At 42.1% G+C, this 18,298-nt stretch overlaps 1 protein-coding gene across 1 annotated transcript in view; it reads right to left on the minus strand.

Annotated features, from left to right (window-relative positions):
* Nucleotides 1-18,298, minus strand: part of FANCD2 (FA complementation group D2) — a 35,175-nt gene that overhangs the window by 12,781 nt on the left and 4,096 nt on the right. The window contains exons 6-27 of the mRNA XM_029958344.1: nt 18,100-18,152; nt 17,088-17,166; nt 16,253-16,377; nt 15,184-15,271; nt 14,110-14,214; nt 13,348-13,448; nt 12,748-12,856; nt 11,962-11,997; nt 11,446-11,589; nt 10,588-10,722; nt 9,425-9,556; nt 7,586-7,693; nt 5,986-6,095; nt 5,589-5,646; nt 4,763-4,888; nt 4,375-4,448; nt 4,146-4,286; nt 3,075-3,175; nt 2,662-2,777; nt 2,355-2,463; nt 1,670-1,768; nt 758-867 (exon numbers count right to left, since the gene is read on the minus strand). Of these exons, the coding sequence (XP_029814204.1) occupies nt 758-867; nt 1,670-1,768; nt 2,355-2,463; nt 2,662-2,777; nt 3,075-3,175; nt 4,146-4,286; nt 4,375-4,448; nt 4,763-4,888; nt 5,589-5,646; nt 5,986-6,095; nt 7,586-7,693; nt 9,425-9,556; nt 10,588-10,722; nt 11,446-11,589; nt 11,962-11,997; nt 12,748-12,856; nt 13,348-13,448; nt 14,110-14,214; nt 15,184-15,271; nt 16,253-16,377; nt 17,088-17,166; nt 18,100-18,152 (2,259 nt within the window). The remainder of the gene's footprint in view (nt 1-757; nt 868-1,669; nt 1,769-2,354; nt 2,464-2,661; nt 2,778-3,074; nt 3,176-4,145; nt 4,287-4,374; nt 4,449-4,762; nt 4,889-5,588; nt 5,647-5,985; nt 6,096-7,585; nt 7,694-9,424; nt 9,557-10,587; nt 10,723-11,445; nt 11,590-11,961; nt 11,998-12,747; nt 12,857-13,347; nt 13,449-14,109; nt 14,215-15,183; nt 15,272-16,252; nt 16,378-17,087; nt 17,167-18,099; nt 18,153-18,298) is intronic.

Raw genomic sequence — 18,298 nt, forward strand, 5'->3', positions numbered from 1 at the left:
AACTGATAAAATGGACTCTGAATAACATTTATTAGTAGCACTGGTAGACATGGGAAGTTATGGGATGCTTATGAGATCCCAGCATCCAGGATGCTGAGCCCAAAGCTGGGCACACTTCCCTGGCTTCTCTCTTTTAGGCAGCACAGATCTTTCATTCCAGACATGATAACAATACTGTAAGAGCTTATTCAAAAGAACAAGAAATAAAATCCAGTTCATTACATGATAGGTTTGGGAAATAGTTCTTAGCAGGTGATGAAAATGCATAATTTTAAAGATGCTTCATCATGAATATATTAATTAAATACCTCAAGGAACGTTTGCAAAATGAGCACCCATGACTGAAGCAGACTAGAACAGCAGGAGGGATGGTCCTTACCAGGGTTTGCATTTTCCAGATTCATCTCACAATTTCTGACCTAAATCTAGGAATGGCAGGTTATTGCAGTAATTTGAGAGATGGGATGCTGTCTTAAACAGAAACCCTCCATAGTCTCAATCAGAAAGTAACTAATAGTATTATTGATAATCCTGCACTCTGGCACTGCCCTGGCCCACACTCCCTGGTGGAGAGTGGTTGGCCTCTGCAGGCACAATTTTCAAAATTCTGAGGAGAGGCACATGCCAGAAAGCAGAATTGAACTTCATCATGATTAACTTTTGAAATGAACAACCCCTCTCTCAAAGCTCCTGTTTATGTTCTATGCCACCTTCCCTAGCCCATCTTCCCTGCAAGTCCCCAGGGATATACACCTACCTTCTCCAGCTCAGAGAGCTCAGTATCAAGCTGATTTCCCTCAGAACTATCATCCACTTGAGAACGATCTGCAGAGCTGGCTTTGCTGCCATCAGCCTTCTTTTTCCTTCCTTAAAGAGAAAAGCAACTTCAGAATCAAAGGCTACACTGTGCTCTGCACTAGACAGCACTTGCAGCCAGGCAAACAGCACAGCCTGTACTTTAATGAGCATTAAGAAAGCATGGAGCATGCATAGGTTGTGTCATCCATAACCAGGATCACAGACAAAAAATAAAAAGAGTCAAATGCATTTGGGGTTCCCTCATAATCAGCTTCTCTTTTACAAAGTCACAATACAAAATTAAACCAAGTCTCACTGTTCTCAATGTAGTTTAAGTATTATGAAGTGATTGCAAAAATGAGTGGAACATCATCTTAAAAAATGCTTGAACCAAAATTTAATGCTTCTTCCTCAGACACAGTATTGAGAAAGGAAGAGGACCTGGAAAAGGAAGATGACACAACTACAGAAGGGACTTGCAGGGATGCCAAGCCAACAGCAGAGTAACTCATTGAACCAAAGCCACAGGTTCAGGACCAGACAATGCCATGAACCCATCAAAGACAGAACTTACTGCTGCAGAAAACACTTTGGTAGGTGAAAACAATCAGTGAAAGCCCTAGATTTTCACTGTTAAACACTATGCATCCACTTTCCCAGGAAGACAGACTATCCAACACCTGTTTGGTGTAGGATATTTTTACATCTCCACTTCAGCTGCAACAGGAGTTGATGAGGTAAAATTTCAAGGTAGACAACACTCTGCCAGTAATTTAGTGCTTCACACACACACAAATGCAATGGCTGCAGTGCAATACCCCAGTCAACTCCCATCTCATCTGTTTGCTTAAACATTTTAAGCTTTCTTTACCACTCCTTTTTCTCGCTGGACCAGCAGCATTAACAGATGGTGCGGCCTCTGGGGCTTCAGAGTCAAAAGTAGCTGGTGGTGGGACATAGCCAGGGGTTGCTGGAAGAGCCAAAACGTAGAAGTGGGGTTAGGTCAGCTCCCAAATGACAACATACAGGCAAGATACATATCCAAAGGAAATACCATACATTTCACTGTCCTGGTGAATGGCCCTGTTTTTCTGCTGCAGTGCATTTAGCTCCAATTATCGTTATCATCACCAGTCAGAACTGTCAATCAGTATCTTGGTCTGGCTGAACTCTGTGCCTGATCACCACTGTCCTGTCTTTTTATCAAGTACTTTCTTATCTGTATTTCAGTGTAACTTCGTGATCATCTGTATGTGCAGGCATGTGCTGCAAGGACTAAATGCCAACTACTGGAGAGAACTGTGTGAGTAAATGTGAATGTTCCTGTGCTTGGGACTCTAGAGTGTGTCATTTGTGTGCTCCTCACTGATGAGGTGATTGAGAAGGGCAGTTTGGACTTGGACAAACTGAAAACAATATCTCTGCATGCACCAACTCTTAGGCCATTGTAAAACTGCAGTGTGTGTTACCATAGACTTCCCCCATTGATGTTGAAAACAATCCCTTTCACTTCACAGCAGGTACAGGCCCAGAACGTACAAATGTTTCATACTCACCTGCCAAGCATTTTCCCAGCACATTCTGCAGCTCTGTGATGTTCTGTAATCGAGTCAAAACTTTCCCCTTCATCTCAGCATCCTGTTGCTGGCAGAAGGCATTTACAACCTAGAGACACAAACCAAACTCACTGACTTAGGGAGATTTGTACCCACTTATACTACTGTTTCTTTTCTGAATAACATTCTTAAGTCTTGAGTAAGCACACAACACAACACAAATGAGCTGTGCAATGAGGTCCTGACTGCAAACAAAGCTCTGCAGCAGCCCATAAGAACATGGACATAACTGGTGCAATCTACTCACCTCACGAAACCAGTTGACAGCATAGAACAGGAGTGAGCAGAGAAATTCCCGTTCCTGTTTGGACAAAGAGTCCAGCTTTCCTTCAACCTCCAGGTCTGTCAGGTACAGGGGACAACCTGGTAGAGTTAGAAAAGTACACATTGAACTGTGTTTGCTACCCATGCTTTGGTCTCTGCATGGACAAAGTCTTTCACCACAGCCTGTATCAATTCCAATGCCTCTTTGGAGTAAGCCCTGTCAGCCACTCCATCCCCAGACAAACCAGTTGTCTCCCCTGCCTCTCCTCCACTGTGTGGGCACAGAACATCTCAGCCTCCTTCCCAAACTGCACAATTCTTCCCACAGCTGCAGGAAGTCTTTGCAGACCTGGGACAGGAACAAGCCAGACTCCATACAAAGTCCCTTTCCCATACCTAATAAGGCATCAATCTCCTCCAGGCTTCCACTGTTTTGCTCTGCAGTGTAGAGCCTCAGCAATCGGAAACAGGGTGACAGACATATGGGTGACACTGCCCTGGGGGAAAAAAAGAAATGGAGTGAGTCCTGTGTTTTATGTATCTCCAGAATGCCCATCACTTCTCCATTATGTCCTCTGTCCTCCCCAGGCCACCTTGCCTATGCCTTCTATTTTGCTTCTTGCAAGTCCCAGCAACCCAGAGCAGAAATGCACTGTGTGGTTAGAGAAAAAATATAAAACACTGGTGATTACCAGTTTTCTGGAAAAGCATATAAGGGCAGAAAAATGGTTGTAATGAACAAAAATGGGGTCAGATTTATTTCTGGTGGAAACCAAAAGTTGAAGAATTCAGAAAGAACTGTAAGAAATTGTGCACAACACAGCTGTGACCAGTGGAGAAACTCCCTTGGAAGTTTTGTAGTGTGCCACTGCTCACATTCTCAGGACAATGAACATTTTTCCATAGATGCATGTAAAATAGCTATATTTTCTTTTATTTTAAAGTACTTGTGTCTTTTTAAAAGCACAACTGAAATCTCAACAAAATCCTATGATAATAAATTACACAGGCTGAGAAGCTGCAAATAAAAAAAAAAAGCCTTGTGTAACCTTAATGATCCTATGATTCTATGATGCTTTTTAACTTTGATGCCCTACTGTTAAATTACTTTTTTATTTCTTATGTGCTTCCTGTTCCATTTTCCAAAGACAATGCCCTTATTTCTCAGTCAAATTTCATTTTTGGCTGCATGTTTGTGGTTTTAGCACAGTCTACCCACATGACTTACCCACAATCACCTAAACAGCCTGAGCCACAACAGACTGACAGTTCCCAACCAGCTTATGCCTCTAGACCTATCTGAATATGTGTAACAGCAAGAGAAGGAAAACAGCACTGCAAACTGATAAATTCTCTGACCAGCTCTTTATCAGGCACTTTGGGAGGCAGGGCTGCAGCAGTGAAGTGCAGTAAATGAAAACAACTATTTTACCTTTACAGTCACCCCACAGATAAATGTCAAAGTACCTTTTACTTTGGCTACTCACTCCACCAGTGACCCTGCCAAGCTCACTCTGTGACACCAGTGGTAGGAGGTTAATAGCAATTGCTTCCTGACTCTGATCTTCATCCAGATTATACAAGGACTTCACTGGGAACAAGAATGAACTGCAAGGAAAGACAGAGAAGCTCTTGTTGACCACCTCAGCTCTCAGTGACAGAAACATTACCAATATTTTATCTATGATTAGCATACCCATCCACTGTGGGGTTGAGATCCACCACAAAGTCACTGGGAAAATCCTCCACCAGACTCTTTCCAAACTCATCCTATAAAGGAAGGAAAAAACCTGCTCAGCAAAGTTTAAAGTTCTTTCAGATTCTACTTTTGTCTATGAATCTTAACAGCATGCTTAATTTCCTTTAAAAGGTTTCCCTGTTGTCAGGTAAAAACTCGCATAAAGGAAGCTATTAAAGCACAATGAAGAATCTGCCACAATCAAAAAAAACCAGGAGAGCAGAAAGATTATTTTTTGTATCTGACCAATCTCTTACAGAACAAAAAAAGTTCTCAGACTGGAGTGAAATCCTCAAATCAACTCTGTCCTGCCAATGCCTGAAGAACATGTTTCTCTATAACCTACCAGGAGCTGCAAGTCCAAATTGCCCTTCTGCTTCTCAATCAAATTGGCAAGTTCATCATAGTACAGAGCCAAGACTTCTGGTCTTTGCTCACAGCAGAAGCCCACAAGGTCCAGCAGGGTAGACAGCTGAAAGGAGAGAGAACAGTGTGCAAAAAGGGTAAGGTTAAAGATCCAACTCAGGCTTCAGTCCTCTTCATATTATTTATTCTGAGGCATATTCAAAGCTTTATCTCTAGAGTAACAGCCCATGGTGAACGTTCTTGCAAAGACCCAGTTTTTAAGAAGGAACATGGGCCTTTTAGGGTCCTGGCCCAGCTCCCCCATGAAATAACACAAAAGAGTCTGCCCACAACCACTGACAGAGTGCCAGCCTAGAAGAAGGTTCTTCAACATGAATTAAGGACAAAGGCCAAGGCTAGGCCAACCCTGTACAGCAGAAATACTTTCTCTAGGTGGCCTGAAAGGCACAGCTGCCAAGCTCAGAGGATGGCAAAGCCTTCGGCTCACTGAAGCAGATTGCCCTGTTTCTTTCCTTTGTATTTGAAAATAACAGCTGGAGAGAAGACTTCCACTAAATGGCTGCAGTGTTGCTTGTCCTGGACTAGCAGTAAGCAAGACCTGCAGGTCCTATCTTAATACAGACTTTTGTTTCTCCAAAAACATTTTTAACAGACTCTTGGCTCTGCAGTCAGTGTACAAGAATCCAGGCTCAGGAAAGGTAGTTCCCAGAGCCACACACTACTTCAGTTAAGACTGTGTTTCCAACACCCCTCCTTGCTGGCCATACCCTCCCTGTCTCCCACAGTGCCCCATTCTTGGCACTCACCTGCCCATCACGCTCACTGTTCAGCTCTGGTCTCTCCAAGGAACCATCTCCTTCAGTCCTGAAAGCAATTGATAACCTTGCTTTTGTGGCACAACACTCAAGAGACAGGAAAACCCATCACAGACACAGGGCTCTCTCTCCAGAAATTAGAGAATTATACATGAAAAAGATGGTTTCTGGAACACATGTCTTTAGGAAAAGACATGCTGCTGTTAAGACACAGGTCATCACCTCTAGTCATCACCTCTTCTGAAAACCATTGACACTCATCACCATAAGCCTGATATCTGTAGCTGTATGTGCATGATCTCAAAGGCAATGCACTCCTGACTTTGTTCCACTCCAGGTTTGGTCTGAATTGAAAGTATGTTAAACTGTTTGCTACGTTCTCTCTCACCTTTTTAATGCCACGCTGCCTATCATGGTAACAGCACCAATAATCCCCATTTGCTTGTGGTTGGGAACTGTGCTGGAGAGCCATTTCCTGATCACCATATGCATGTCATCCTAAAAAAAGAGACACAGATAACATCACCACAAAGGTACTTGTGTACATCACTCACACTTCTATTGGTCTCTTCACTTAATGTCATCTCCAAAGGCTACAGGGGATGGTTTATTGGGATTACAGCTTTGCAAAAGCAAGGTGCATTCTGACTTTTCCTTTACTATGAAAATACTGATCCCAACTCTAGGTAAGGATGCAAACAGCATTAAAAGTGACTTGCTTTTACTTTTGTCTAATTACTTGGGTTTCAGAAGTACACAGAAAAGGCAAAGAGGAAGCTGGCTCCCAGGATATCAATTTCTTTTGTTATGTACCCCTGAAGTCTTTGGTATCTTGGAAGACAGAGTCAAGTTGCCAGCCTTGGATCTCCACAGTTACCAAGTCTCAGCTCAGAATAAATTCTAGAGCTTACACTCCTCCCCTTCTTTTCACAACTTATGAGGGTGTCAGGCAGAACACTTCTCCCTGATGGCAAGTCCTCCTGGGCTGCACAGTCACACTGTGTGTTGCCAAGGCAATTTTCACAAGTCACACATATGAGAGATGTGGGGTAGGAGGTGGGGAAATCACTGAGGAAAGTACTTCAGAAAGGAGCTAAACCTGCCACACAACTGGAAATTTAGGCAGTGAAGAGCTCCAATTGAACAGAGTGGGAAGGTCTGAAATGACTATAGACATGCTGTTTTACATGCCACAGACCAATTGGGAAGAAAGAGCAGTTTTCCTTTATAGTCTCAAGGTGGTGTGTGCAAACATACCCACAAACTATGCAGGGACTCAAAGAAAGACAAGCAGTCCTTATTTCTAAGAGCTGAACTTTATGAATGGGAAGATTTTAAACCCAGACATCTCCATTGTGAAATAAATGTCTTTGAGACATTTCTTTATCTGATCACTGCCGTGCTCAAGGTGTGAAGTCTGCCACTTCACAGCAGAGTCCTCTGCTCTGGGTAGTTCAGTTCTTCTAACATGAGGGTCTTTGTTGTCTCTGGTGTGCAGACATTAAGCAGCTGAATCAAGACGAACATCTCGGGGAAGAAGCTGGACTCTGCTTTCTGAATGCCTTCAAGTGATGGAGAAACAGAGTTTGGGAAAGAGGTTGCTGAATTTACACTTTTACAGGCCTTCGAGGCTCAGCTGGACAAAGCATCAGCCACCCTGATATAATGTGAGTGACAGTCCCACTTGGACTGGGATGTTAAGATTTGAGGATGCCATCCCTTCCACCACCATTTCTAACAACTCTACCTTTCTCAGATGTGCAAGTAAAGAGGATCTTTCTGGGAAAGATGCAAGGCACAGTCACTGTGATAAGTCACTGAAAAGTCTGGAGCTGCAAGCTGGCTTGCAGCCACTAAGAGAGAAGAGAATTTTAAGCCGAAGGACATCCTGACATCAATCACTGTTCATAGATGAGACCACTAGTTAGTTAATCTAGCAAAAGAACCAATGCACAGCCTGAACAACTTTCTGTTGTGTCTCTGCTTACCTGAATATAGCTGCCTTCTTGCCTCTGGCTGAATGCCAGTGTGCTGAGAATGTAGAAGAGCTTTCGGATCTGGCAAGGATTCAGTTTCTGTGTAGAGTCCAAAATGGTCTGTAGGAGAAGCCACAAATGAGCTCAGATGTACGAAGAATCCCTTTCCATATTCTCAAAAATACATCAATCATTAACCTCAGGGAAGATTATTTGCTTTACCTTTTTTGTATGTGCACAAAAAAGCTACATTCAAATTAAATACACATAAATGCCAAACTATTGCTCTGGCCTTAATTATGGCAGTTCATTTTATCAGAGGTTGAATGGGAAGAACAGCTTGGCTACCCTAAGCATTTTAGGAGTGCTCAGCACAATAGCACAGCTATTTATCTTCTATCACAGGTCTGGTTACAGGATTAAAAGTATATGACAAAATTAACATTATGAATTTCTTACTAATATCTCCATTACAAGCCCTGTAGCAGTCAAGTTGTTAACGATCTAAAGTTTGAATTTTCTCTGCTGGGCTGGCATCTTCAGGATATTTCCTCTTCCAGTGCTTCAGTGAAAAATAGTCCAGCTGTTTCCAGAGGCAAGCTAGTTTTCCTACCACTGACAGAGTTTTTCATTGCCATTATTTTTCTTCTACTAGTGGCCAACCTCAAGCAGGATTTGGAACAAGGCGTCGAGTTTGACAGGATTAAATAACCAGTTTTGCAACCCTCAAGAAAATTCACCCAGTTTGAAGATTAAGAAATAGCTGTTAGAGGAGATGATTCATGCTAAGATCTGCATGTTCTCTCTGTGCTGGAGAGGTTTCAGCTCAGTGTCAAATAAGCCAGGCACCTGCAGCTCTACAGACCTTTAGAGGTAACTGGCCAGTGTCTCAATCACCCCTGAGATGCAGGTCATACACTGCCAGCCCTGAGGTGTGGCCAGAGCCCTGATTAATGTGTTTCACATACCAGCTTTGGTAACACATCAAAGATCACCCTGTAGAAATCATAATCTGCAAGTGATTTGCCAGCACAAGAACATGCAAACAAGGTCAGGAGGAAGGTCAGGAGGTCTTAGTGGACTGCTGTGAGCAAGAACTCCCCATCACACTTCTGACAACACATTCCATTATGGGTAGGATTTCAGGTTGCCTCATTCAAGGACTACTGTCAATCCTGAGTCCTTATCACATCTTCCCTCTGCCAGGAGGCAAGCCAGTCCCATTTCTTTCTGTTATACTCATCAAATGTGTGACAGATTGCACTGCAAATTCTTATGGTAGATCTTAATGCCTTTTTAGCATATTTTAAGCAAGTAATTTGGAAACAGGTGACTGGGCAGGTGTGACCCTGCCTGTCATTCTCAGAAGTCAACAGTCCATTTTTTTTCTCCCTATTGAGTACTTTCTTCTTTTAAATTTTAGGACATAAGTCTTTTTCCACCCCTGCCAGGAGTTTATCTTAGGATTCAAATACTGGGTAAAGTACTGTCAGTGTTTCAATAGGTAGAACAGGCATTCCACAGAGGGGGCAGGTTTTTCCCAAGTATTTGAAATAGTTCACGTTAATAAAGACAGCATTTTCCCTCCATCACAGGCATCATTCCATGCCTGCAATTTAAGCATTGTCCATCTCAATTTCCCCTGCCAAAAAATCACACACAGTCCTGTCTTACAGCTCACACTTTGACAGCAGACATCTTGCACTTCTGACCACTGCATTTCTACAGGCAGCTTTACAGGTACCAGTTGTTCCAACACCTCTGTTTCAGAGCAGCACTGACCTATTCTGGGCCTGAGGCAAAGTGGTGTAAGGACCCTGAAATCCAGAAAGCCCCCAGAAACACAGGTACCTTCACGAAGGCGGCGTAGCGCATCAGCAGGGCCGTGTGCAGCACCACCAGGTCCCTGAGCACATCCAGGGAAATGTCCAGCTCTGTCTCACTTCCACTGCACACGTGAGTCACCAGAGCAGTCACAACCTCCTAAGGAAAAAGCCCCCAGAGGAACCAGAGTGAAATACCAACCAAAAAAAGGCTGCGTTGCTCTGTTCCTACGTGATGTGCTGCTCAAGCACAGACGGTCATCCTGAAACTCAGTCATATCATTCTAAAGCCCTTCTTGGTTTGCTCTTTAATTCTCAATATCCACAATACTGACTTTCTCCATGAGCCTGAATTTTATTCAGTTCTAAAAGCTCCCATGATTCCATAAAGCAGCTCTTCCCCAATTTTTGCCTGCCTGTTTGTGAACACTATCACAGCTTCTGCTCTTTGCTACAGCACATCTGATGACAAAAATCCCCCCCATTTTCTTAAGCACACAGAACACTGCACCATACCCAGGTGGACTTCAGCAGTTCCAGTGTCTTCACAATCTTTATCAACAGTAATTCAAAACTGGCAAAAGGTTCTTATGGCCTTACTTTAGTTGACTTCAGGACAGGGATCTCTCCCCACTCCCATCTACCATCCGAGGCTCTGGGCCTTTCCTGTGCCACTAATTGCTACTACTCCTTTGAAATTCTTAACATCTCCAAGTATTACTAGACTCACTAACTTGTGGCAGATGACACAGTATGTCTTCACATCTCAGGTTTTTCCAACTTGCAATTTTTATTTATTTCTTAATTTCGTAGTAATAACTAATATAGATACAACACTGCAAATAGTCTTAATTATAAACATATTGTGCCCTAAAAAGTGCAAACACATTAAAAAACTTCGGCAGAGCTGTCTGTCTTCAATCCCCAAATTTCCTGATGTCAGCAAGTGTGAAGGAACTCATACTCAGAGCTAAAAGTCTAATCTGTGATTAGTTCAGAGTACACAGCTTGATCCACTTGCTACCAGTGTTGCTGTGATTGTTCCCCACCTTCTTCCTGGCCTGTTCCATGGCACAGACCTCTCTCTGAAGGCTTCCAACTGCCCCAAATCCTCTCCCCCTAAAGGATCATGTCATACACTAGAAGAAAGTGCAAACACAAAGCAAACAGCTGCCACCCATCACACTCTACCTGCTGGCAGTAAGAGTCAAAGGCTGCAAAAGCTTGTTTGTACATGCAGCTGCCAAAGGAGACGATGGCTGGGTGTGCAGAGTGCAGAAACACCTGGGCAAGTGCCAGGATCGAAGGGAAGAAGTCTTTGATAACCTGAAATACAGACATCATGAAAGACTATTGCTGCTTGTTTACAATACACTCAGTTCTCCAAAGAAAGCATGTGCTACAGCCCATCCCAAAAGCTTTGCACAGTTTAGTAGGAGCTTTCCCACCTTTTCCAACTGCCCCCATTCAGAAATGGGAAACGAGCAGGTAAGGCACACCAGAATGTGTTTCTCCAACCTTCTCCAAAGAAAGGAGTGACAGATTAGTCAAGAAGCCAACCTGCAAAGCTGCAGAGCTCACAGCAGCATATCACTTATGGGTGACACTAAGCAAGTCCCAAGCAACACTGTGTCCTTTTTTCATTAACCTTTTCAGTAATGGTAATACATACATACAGCAAATATATATATTTAGACCTATAAAACATTGCAGTTGAAAAACAGTGCATGTAAACATATGAACTTCTAAAAATACTGTGGGAGACAACAGCATGCTTGGAACACACAGTGAAGCTCCTGGGCTAGATCAGGTCTCTTAGGCTGAGAGATTTTGCACCACAATAAAAAGTCCATCCAGTGCTGAGAAAAGGTTGTCTCTAAAAAACCACGTGACAGTTACAAAAGGGCATTGATCTGGGCCAAAAATTTAAAAAAAAAAGTAAGTGTAAATAACTGGAAAGGTATAATAATGCAGCAGAGGGTTAAATCATCATGTGACAAAATCTTTGAGAGAGAAAAGAGGGAGTCCCAAAGCAGAACCAGCACTGACCGTTGAATGGTTTTGGAAGGCGTTCTGCATCAGCTGCTCTGGGATGCAGCCCAGGCGGATTTTGCTCTTCAGTACCTTCTCAGTTTGCTTTCTGTTCTTGGTGTTTGTAGAATGGATTAGCAGCAAAACTATCAGATCCAGAACCTTTCAGAGGAAATAACCACCATTCATTATGCTGAAAAGATTAAACAGTCCAGACAACTACAAGTCTTGAAGTCAAAATTGAGAAGAAAATCAAGACCTCAGAAAGTCCTGACAGATGCAACTGCAGAAAAACCTTATTAGCCCAACAGGACAGAACTAAAGCAGGATAACTCTGTCCCTTGACATTTAGAAGGGATGAACCAAGAGTTACAAAGATGGTTGTTATACTGGGAACAAGTCAAATACCAGAAGAACCATCCATGAAACATCCCTGGCAGTTTCTGCTCCAACTGGAACAATCTCTTCATCTACAAACATGAAGAAAGCCCTTGAGAACACCAGCAGAAGAGGGTACTCCCAGAGAAGTATTACCTTATGGTCAGACACAGATGTGCTGTTCTCAATAGCCTGAGAGAAAACAAACAAACAAACAAACAAGAAAGCTGTTATGCTACGGTACAACACTATATTTCAAAACCAAATCAAAAAAGGTAGACACCAAAGTCTGTGACACAGTCACAGACTTCTCTCCTCTATAGTAGGATACCTATCAAAGCTAGCAAAGTGAATCTTGCCAAAGAATCCAGAAAGCATTCAAAAAACAAGCCACAATTTGAGTTTGAACAAGGACATTCTCAAATAACATCAGGCTTGACAAAGGAACTGAGGTACTGAGCAATGAAGGACTGAGAACAAGAAACAGTGTCATAGTTGATACTGAAGTGCAATTTTAAATTAAATTTAGACCAATATCAGCCAATATTGATTTCTAGCAGAACATTTTCAAGCACCTTAAGGCTTCACACAGCTCAGTCTCAATATATGGGTATATAGTTTTCCCCTCTTGCAGACAGAAAAAAACCCACCTATTTTTTCCAAAACACTCTCCTAAACATGTAGAACCAGGTTTGCCCTGCACTTCAAGAGTCTGTACAGAGAAGCCTCACAGCCCTCTTGCAAACACTGTGAAATTGGTAACTGAGGAAGAAAGCAGACTCCTGAAAAGTCACTGCTAATTTGCAACAGAATTAAATCTGTATCAGTAAAGTGAAAGGCTAACATTTGTCTTTTGATATCACATCTGATTACAAGAAAGGCTCAGGCTCAACCTAGGAGTCCAAATAAATAAGGAAGTAAGGACTGAAGCATGTATTTTACCTTAATCCATGCTTCAGAGACATCTTTCTGAAATCTCACAGCTAACTTGATCACATCAAAAAGTAGCTTCACACAATTCTGGCTGGTGGTTACTTGGCTCGTGGAAGAACTGCAAGTGATCAGAAAGGAGACTCAGTCTCTGCAAATATTGTAGTACAAGGAACAAGGCAGCACAGCAGTCACAGCAGTTACTTGAAGCAGCCATTCTCTAGAGGGAATGCTCTGGCAACAACAGGGAGTTTCAGAAGAGGGTGGAAGGAGAGGTCACAGAATCAACTGAAAATATACTGGAGGGAACTTAAAACAGATTAACTGGCAGCAACATTATTATAAATGAAGTTTCTTATCCCCCTGCAGACGTGGATGCAGGTAGCTCAAAGAGAACTACATCCATGGCAGGGGAAGCTGGCTGGGCAAGGACTGGCAAATGTTATAATAGTACCAAGCAGGAAGGAATAAAGGTGACACTCTTATCTATATACATAAGATAAATTAGGCTCATGTATGTAGCCAGTTGTGCCAGAGAGACCAGATAAGGGAGAGTTGAAGTCCTCTTGTCCCATCTTACCCTTGGAGAATCATGTAAACCTATACAAGTACCTGGTCTGGACTTGGCTTTTAATCTTTTTCTGGGAACTGAGGATCTGGAGGGGTAGAACACATGATGACAGATCCAAGTTCTTACGAAGATCAGAAATCACCTGTACAATACAAATCCATGCACAAATCACTGTGACATATAAGGGAGGAACAGAAAAAGCTGAGGAAAAGAAAACACGCTTTCCCAGAATAACTCTAAAATTACAAATCAAAAAACTCAAGTATTTGTAAAGATTCATAAGTATTGGTCTGTGCTCAATTACTTTTTTTAAACTTAGAAAATGAACCAGCAAAAATTTGCTCTTCACTCACAATGTTGCAGATGCATGCAGAAAAGCAGGAAAGGATTTTTCAGGACTTACTCCATGGAATTCCCACCTATATATTCTGTATGCTGCTGTGAACTACTTTTATCCTGTTTAGCAGCTGAGCAAGATACTAGACAGCCACAGGAATTCTGGGCATGCAAGTTCACCAACCTGACTGTTGTATCAGCACAGACTGGCTTGCATGTCACAGGCACACTGTTTGCATAGGGGTGTCCCTGAAAGGTTTGGGCAGATCACAGACCTCATCTGGCTTAGGCTGAGGCTTCCTCAATGTATGAAAAACCCTATATTAAATAATTCAGCAAGGCTGGCTTGGATTCTTGGCAATATTAAATTTTTACTTGAAGACATTAAAACATACAGCTCTGTGTATGAAGCAAATTCTCTCTGTTAAAACACGGACTGGCCCTTCAGTAGGAGAAAAATACTGTACCTCCACTGCATCTGCTGCCTTAACATTTTGGAGGATGAATTTTACCACTACAGGCAAATCTTCCAGTTTTACAGAAGGCACAATGGTCATGGCAGACTGTCGCACCTGAGGAGAGAGCAATGCTCCATCAGCTGGAAAACCACGGTTCTCAGAAACACAGTTATGGTCATGTTACTGGGAAGGAATCTTTGGAGAGTTATAGTCCAGCCCTCTGCTCAGAGTGGGAATATTGTCAGTACCAGATCAGACTTGCCCTGGTTTTCCTGACTCTTGAAGATATCCAAGGATGGAGGAGCCTCCCCAAGTCCTGCCACCTCTCTGATAATTGCTGTCAGTGCTGCAGACCCTGACTCATTTTTCCAGATGTCCAACCTGAACCTCCCAGGCTGTCATTTGTGGCCATTGTCCCTTATCACTTCACTTGGCACTCCTGAGAAGAGCTTGGCTCCATCATTTGTTAACTGCCTTTCAAAAAGGAAAAGCATGGAGACGAGCAGCCTGTTATGTAGCATCAGCCTTTTGGGACTATGTAAAACACTAGTTAATGCACTCAAATGAACCAATTTTATTTTTATTCATAAGAAGCCCAACTCCAAGAAGTGCAGCAATGCAGCATGTCCAAAAGGCACAAGGCACATCATCATCTCTTCTCCTTTATCAGCATTCTGCAGAGAAAACTTACTTAATTATTTAATCACCAGTCTGCCTTTACTTAGAATATAACAGTCTAGTCTGGTCACTGCACTTCAAAGTGATGAATTATTGACAATAAGCAGGTTTGAGACAGGCAGTAAAAATTTACTGCAGCAGGACAAGTGCTTTTGCATTTCCTAAAACAGTTGTGTTTGAAATTTCTGAATGCACATTGTAACAGCCAGAAAACTTCTCTCTGCTCTTCACTGAAGCACTCATACATGTTACCTTCTGACCTCTTTCCAACCTCAGGAGCTTGGGACTTTTGAAGGCCCACAGGAGTCAGATTTACCAAAGTACTTTGAATGACCAAACAGCTGCAGCTCTCATGTTTCTAAGCAGGGGCTGGGGTCTGCTGAACTGCTCAGGAAAAGCTCTTACCTCAGCCAGAAGTCCTGCATCAAGATCCAGACGAGAAAGGGCATCCAGGATTGGAACTGTCAGCCGTCTGCCCTGCTTCAGTAAGCCACTGATAACATGGAAAAGAAAACAAATGGTCCTCTTAACAAAGTCATTGTGTATTGTACAGTTCCAGTAGTTTTTGTGGTCACTGCAAAAAAAAGCTCTGAAACTGCCAACAGCATGTGTCCCTGGCATTATGGAAAACTTGTTCCCTAAATTATTACTCCTCATGCAGGGAATGCACCTGTGTTTAATTGCCTCAAGGATTTCCCAAAATTCATCTAATCATTTTTGGCCGACATCTCAGTTTCTTTTAAACTTTTTCTAGAAAGAAGTTCTACTTTATCTGTGTAATAATAAGAATCAGAAACACTAAGACTACTAAAATTATTGTGTAAAACTAATACACTATTAAAAAAGACAGATGTAAGGGCTAGCCTAAGGCAGTGGTCCCTGGAAGGATAACTATTGGTATTAAGTTCTCCAGTTCTTTGGGTTATTAAATATGCTTGAAAAAAGTACATAAAATAGTCAGAAAGTTCTGCTTCATGCACATATGTTCTGTGTTTGGGTGTTTTTTTTAATTAAAAAAGTGGGTTGTTTTTTTTTTAATTAATAAAAACAGTGTTGGTCCTTACTACAGCAGAGTCCAAGACAAATCAGAAGCTGTTAATCGTAATATCCAAGTGACTGATCACAGACTGATCCAGCAAAAGTAGTGAGTACTTAACTGGATTCTACCTGTGCTCTATCCAGGTAGCCAAGAGTTTAACAACTGTTTGGATAAAAGCAGTTTTGGAGCATTCTCTAAATACAAAGTCTTTTGCTGCATTGTCTGTGGTCTCTTTAAAGCATAACTGCACAAACGAAATGTCCCAAGCCAGTGCTAGGTGTCTCCAAATGTTAACATACATGTTAACATACATGTTAACAGGAACAGACTGCTGTCCTAATACTTCAGTCAGTCCCAGAGCAACCTGCATTAATGAACCTTGTGCTTTTCTGCTGAGTGCAAGGGGAAAAAACAACCAACCAAAATCATCTGTACCTGAGCTCTCTGGCAACCTCACTTTGCTGGGAATCCTCCAGGATCTCAGGTAAACTGGTGATGATATCATGCTGGATTGGTACTGGAGAGACACTGATCATCTGCATTAACTTCTTGATGAGATCCTGCAGACAAGAGCAGGTGAAAGGCACCAATCTCAACATGAGCAAGCAGCTCATCAGCACTACAACAACATTCTGCTCATAAGGTCACTCAGTCCAACACCTGTCTGGATTTTTGCCAACTGTCCCTTAACTCATCATCCCACTGAAGTCATGAAGCACAGCACAGACTTTTGTGGAACAATGGTTTTTTACAGGTAGGATATAATGATGTTGGGGAGCAAAGGAAACTGGGAAACACAACAGCAAGTTTCCCAATGTTTAGTACAATTTCCTGATTCACTTAATTCTAGGACTCTCCAGTAACAGCCCTCTAGCCCAAAGTAAACCTGACTGACTTAGGGAAAGAAGGAAAAGAACCACCCCCAAATGTTTGTGAGTATCCAGTATCTTGTTAAAATTAAACAAGAGGAGACTGTAACTTCCTGCCAGCAACATCTTTAGAACAGGATCACCTGTGTGAATATATATACAGATAGAAATTGATGTAAAAGACTTAAAGCAAGGAAAGAAGAGAAATAGTAAAAGGGGATGTCCAGAAGTCACTGAAGGCAATCATAACAAAACAGAAAAAAAATAAATCTCTGCTTCAGCATGTGAATATAAAACCAGTATCAGCTCTCACAGCATAATAACTGATCTAATCCCATGTGACAGGCATTCCACAAGCTGTTTGGAAAAAGCATACATGTGATTACACCATTGGTACTCACCTGGCTGTCAAGAAGCCTGTCAAGCCATTTAAACTGGTTGACAATGAGCCGGGGGAAATTTGTTCCGAAGGTGCCCACGCTAAACCAGCAGAAAATGGCACAGATTAGTCAGACCTGCAGACTCAAAAGCTTTGCTGCTGGTCAGCAAGAGCAACTAACCCCATTTTTATCTGGTCATTAATACCTAGAAAAAACTTCACTCTTCTTACAGTTTGACAGGACACAAGTGTAACAACACCCATTTTTAAGAATTCCCAGTGCAATTAATAACAGCTTATCTAGATCCTTTAGAGTTCTTAGGTGAAAACAGTTCAGTCCCTGTGACTGTCTGTGTTAAACCTTTCTCAAACAAGATTTCATTATGAGACAATTTCTTGGACTCAACCTCTGTGCAGCTTATCCTGCTTGATACTCAGCATTGGAGCAAATACTGTGTCAGGAACAGTCTCAGCTTTTTTCTGCCCCTTGACCTGCTCCACTAACTCCACAGTGAGTATCCAGGACAATGGGAGAAGAGCTTCAGTGTTCAAGTCTTGCCTGTGTTGTGCCTCAAGATCTATCACTCTGCTGTGATGCCCTACATTCAAAAATCAAACAGATGTGTCTTCAATTTTCTTTGTTGGAGCACAATCTGCATTTTTAAAAGGAGGCCTGTTTGCATCTCACAGCCTCCTAAAACTCTGCCAGCCACTTTTATCTTTTCTTTGAATAACAAGACACTCCATAGTCTCTCTGCTGAAATAATTCCCAAACTTATGTCAGTAGCCACAAAAACCACAATCAATCACAGGGTGTGCCTGTGGTGCTTCTGGAAATTTGTCTTCTGCTTTATGCACCCACAAATTTGGAGTCATGGTGCCTCACATATAATTTTACACATGTATGAAGAAAAAAACCACATAAGTGCAAACAGTCATTCAGGTAAATTTGAAGTAACAGTTAAAGTCAAACAGCTGGTGATTGTCCAAAAGAAATTTAATTTCAAGGCAGAGAGAGGCCAGTTTATACTCACACGTCAAAAAAGAATTCAGGGATCTTCTCCAACAACAGTGTTATGACAGCAGGCTAAAAGAAAGGGAAAAAGACAGTCTTAGGGTGATTTACTGGTTGTGCTGTGGCATTGCCACCAAACTGAACTTTCACAAAAGATGAAACAGAGAATAAAATACTCCAAAAGACCAATAAAAGTATTTCCTGTATAAAGAAATCTC

Source organism: Manacus vitellinus, unplaced genomic scaffold (genome assembly GCF_001715985.3).
Source record: "Manacus vitellinus isolate BGI_N305 unplaced genomic scaffold, ASM171598v3 scaffold_14_pilon, whole genome shotgun sequence".
Classification (NCBI taxonomy): domain Eukaryota; kingdom Metazoa; phylum Chordata; class Aves; order Passeriformes; family Pipridae; genus Manacus; species Manacus vitellinus.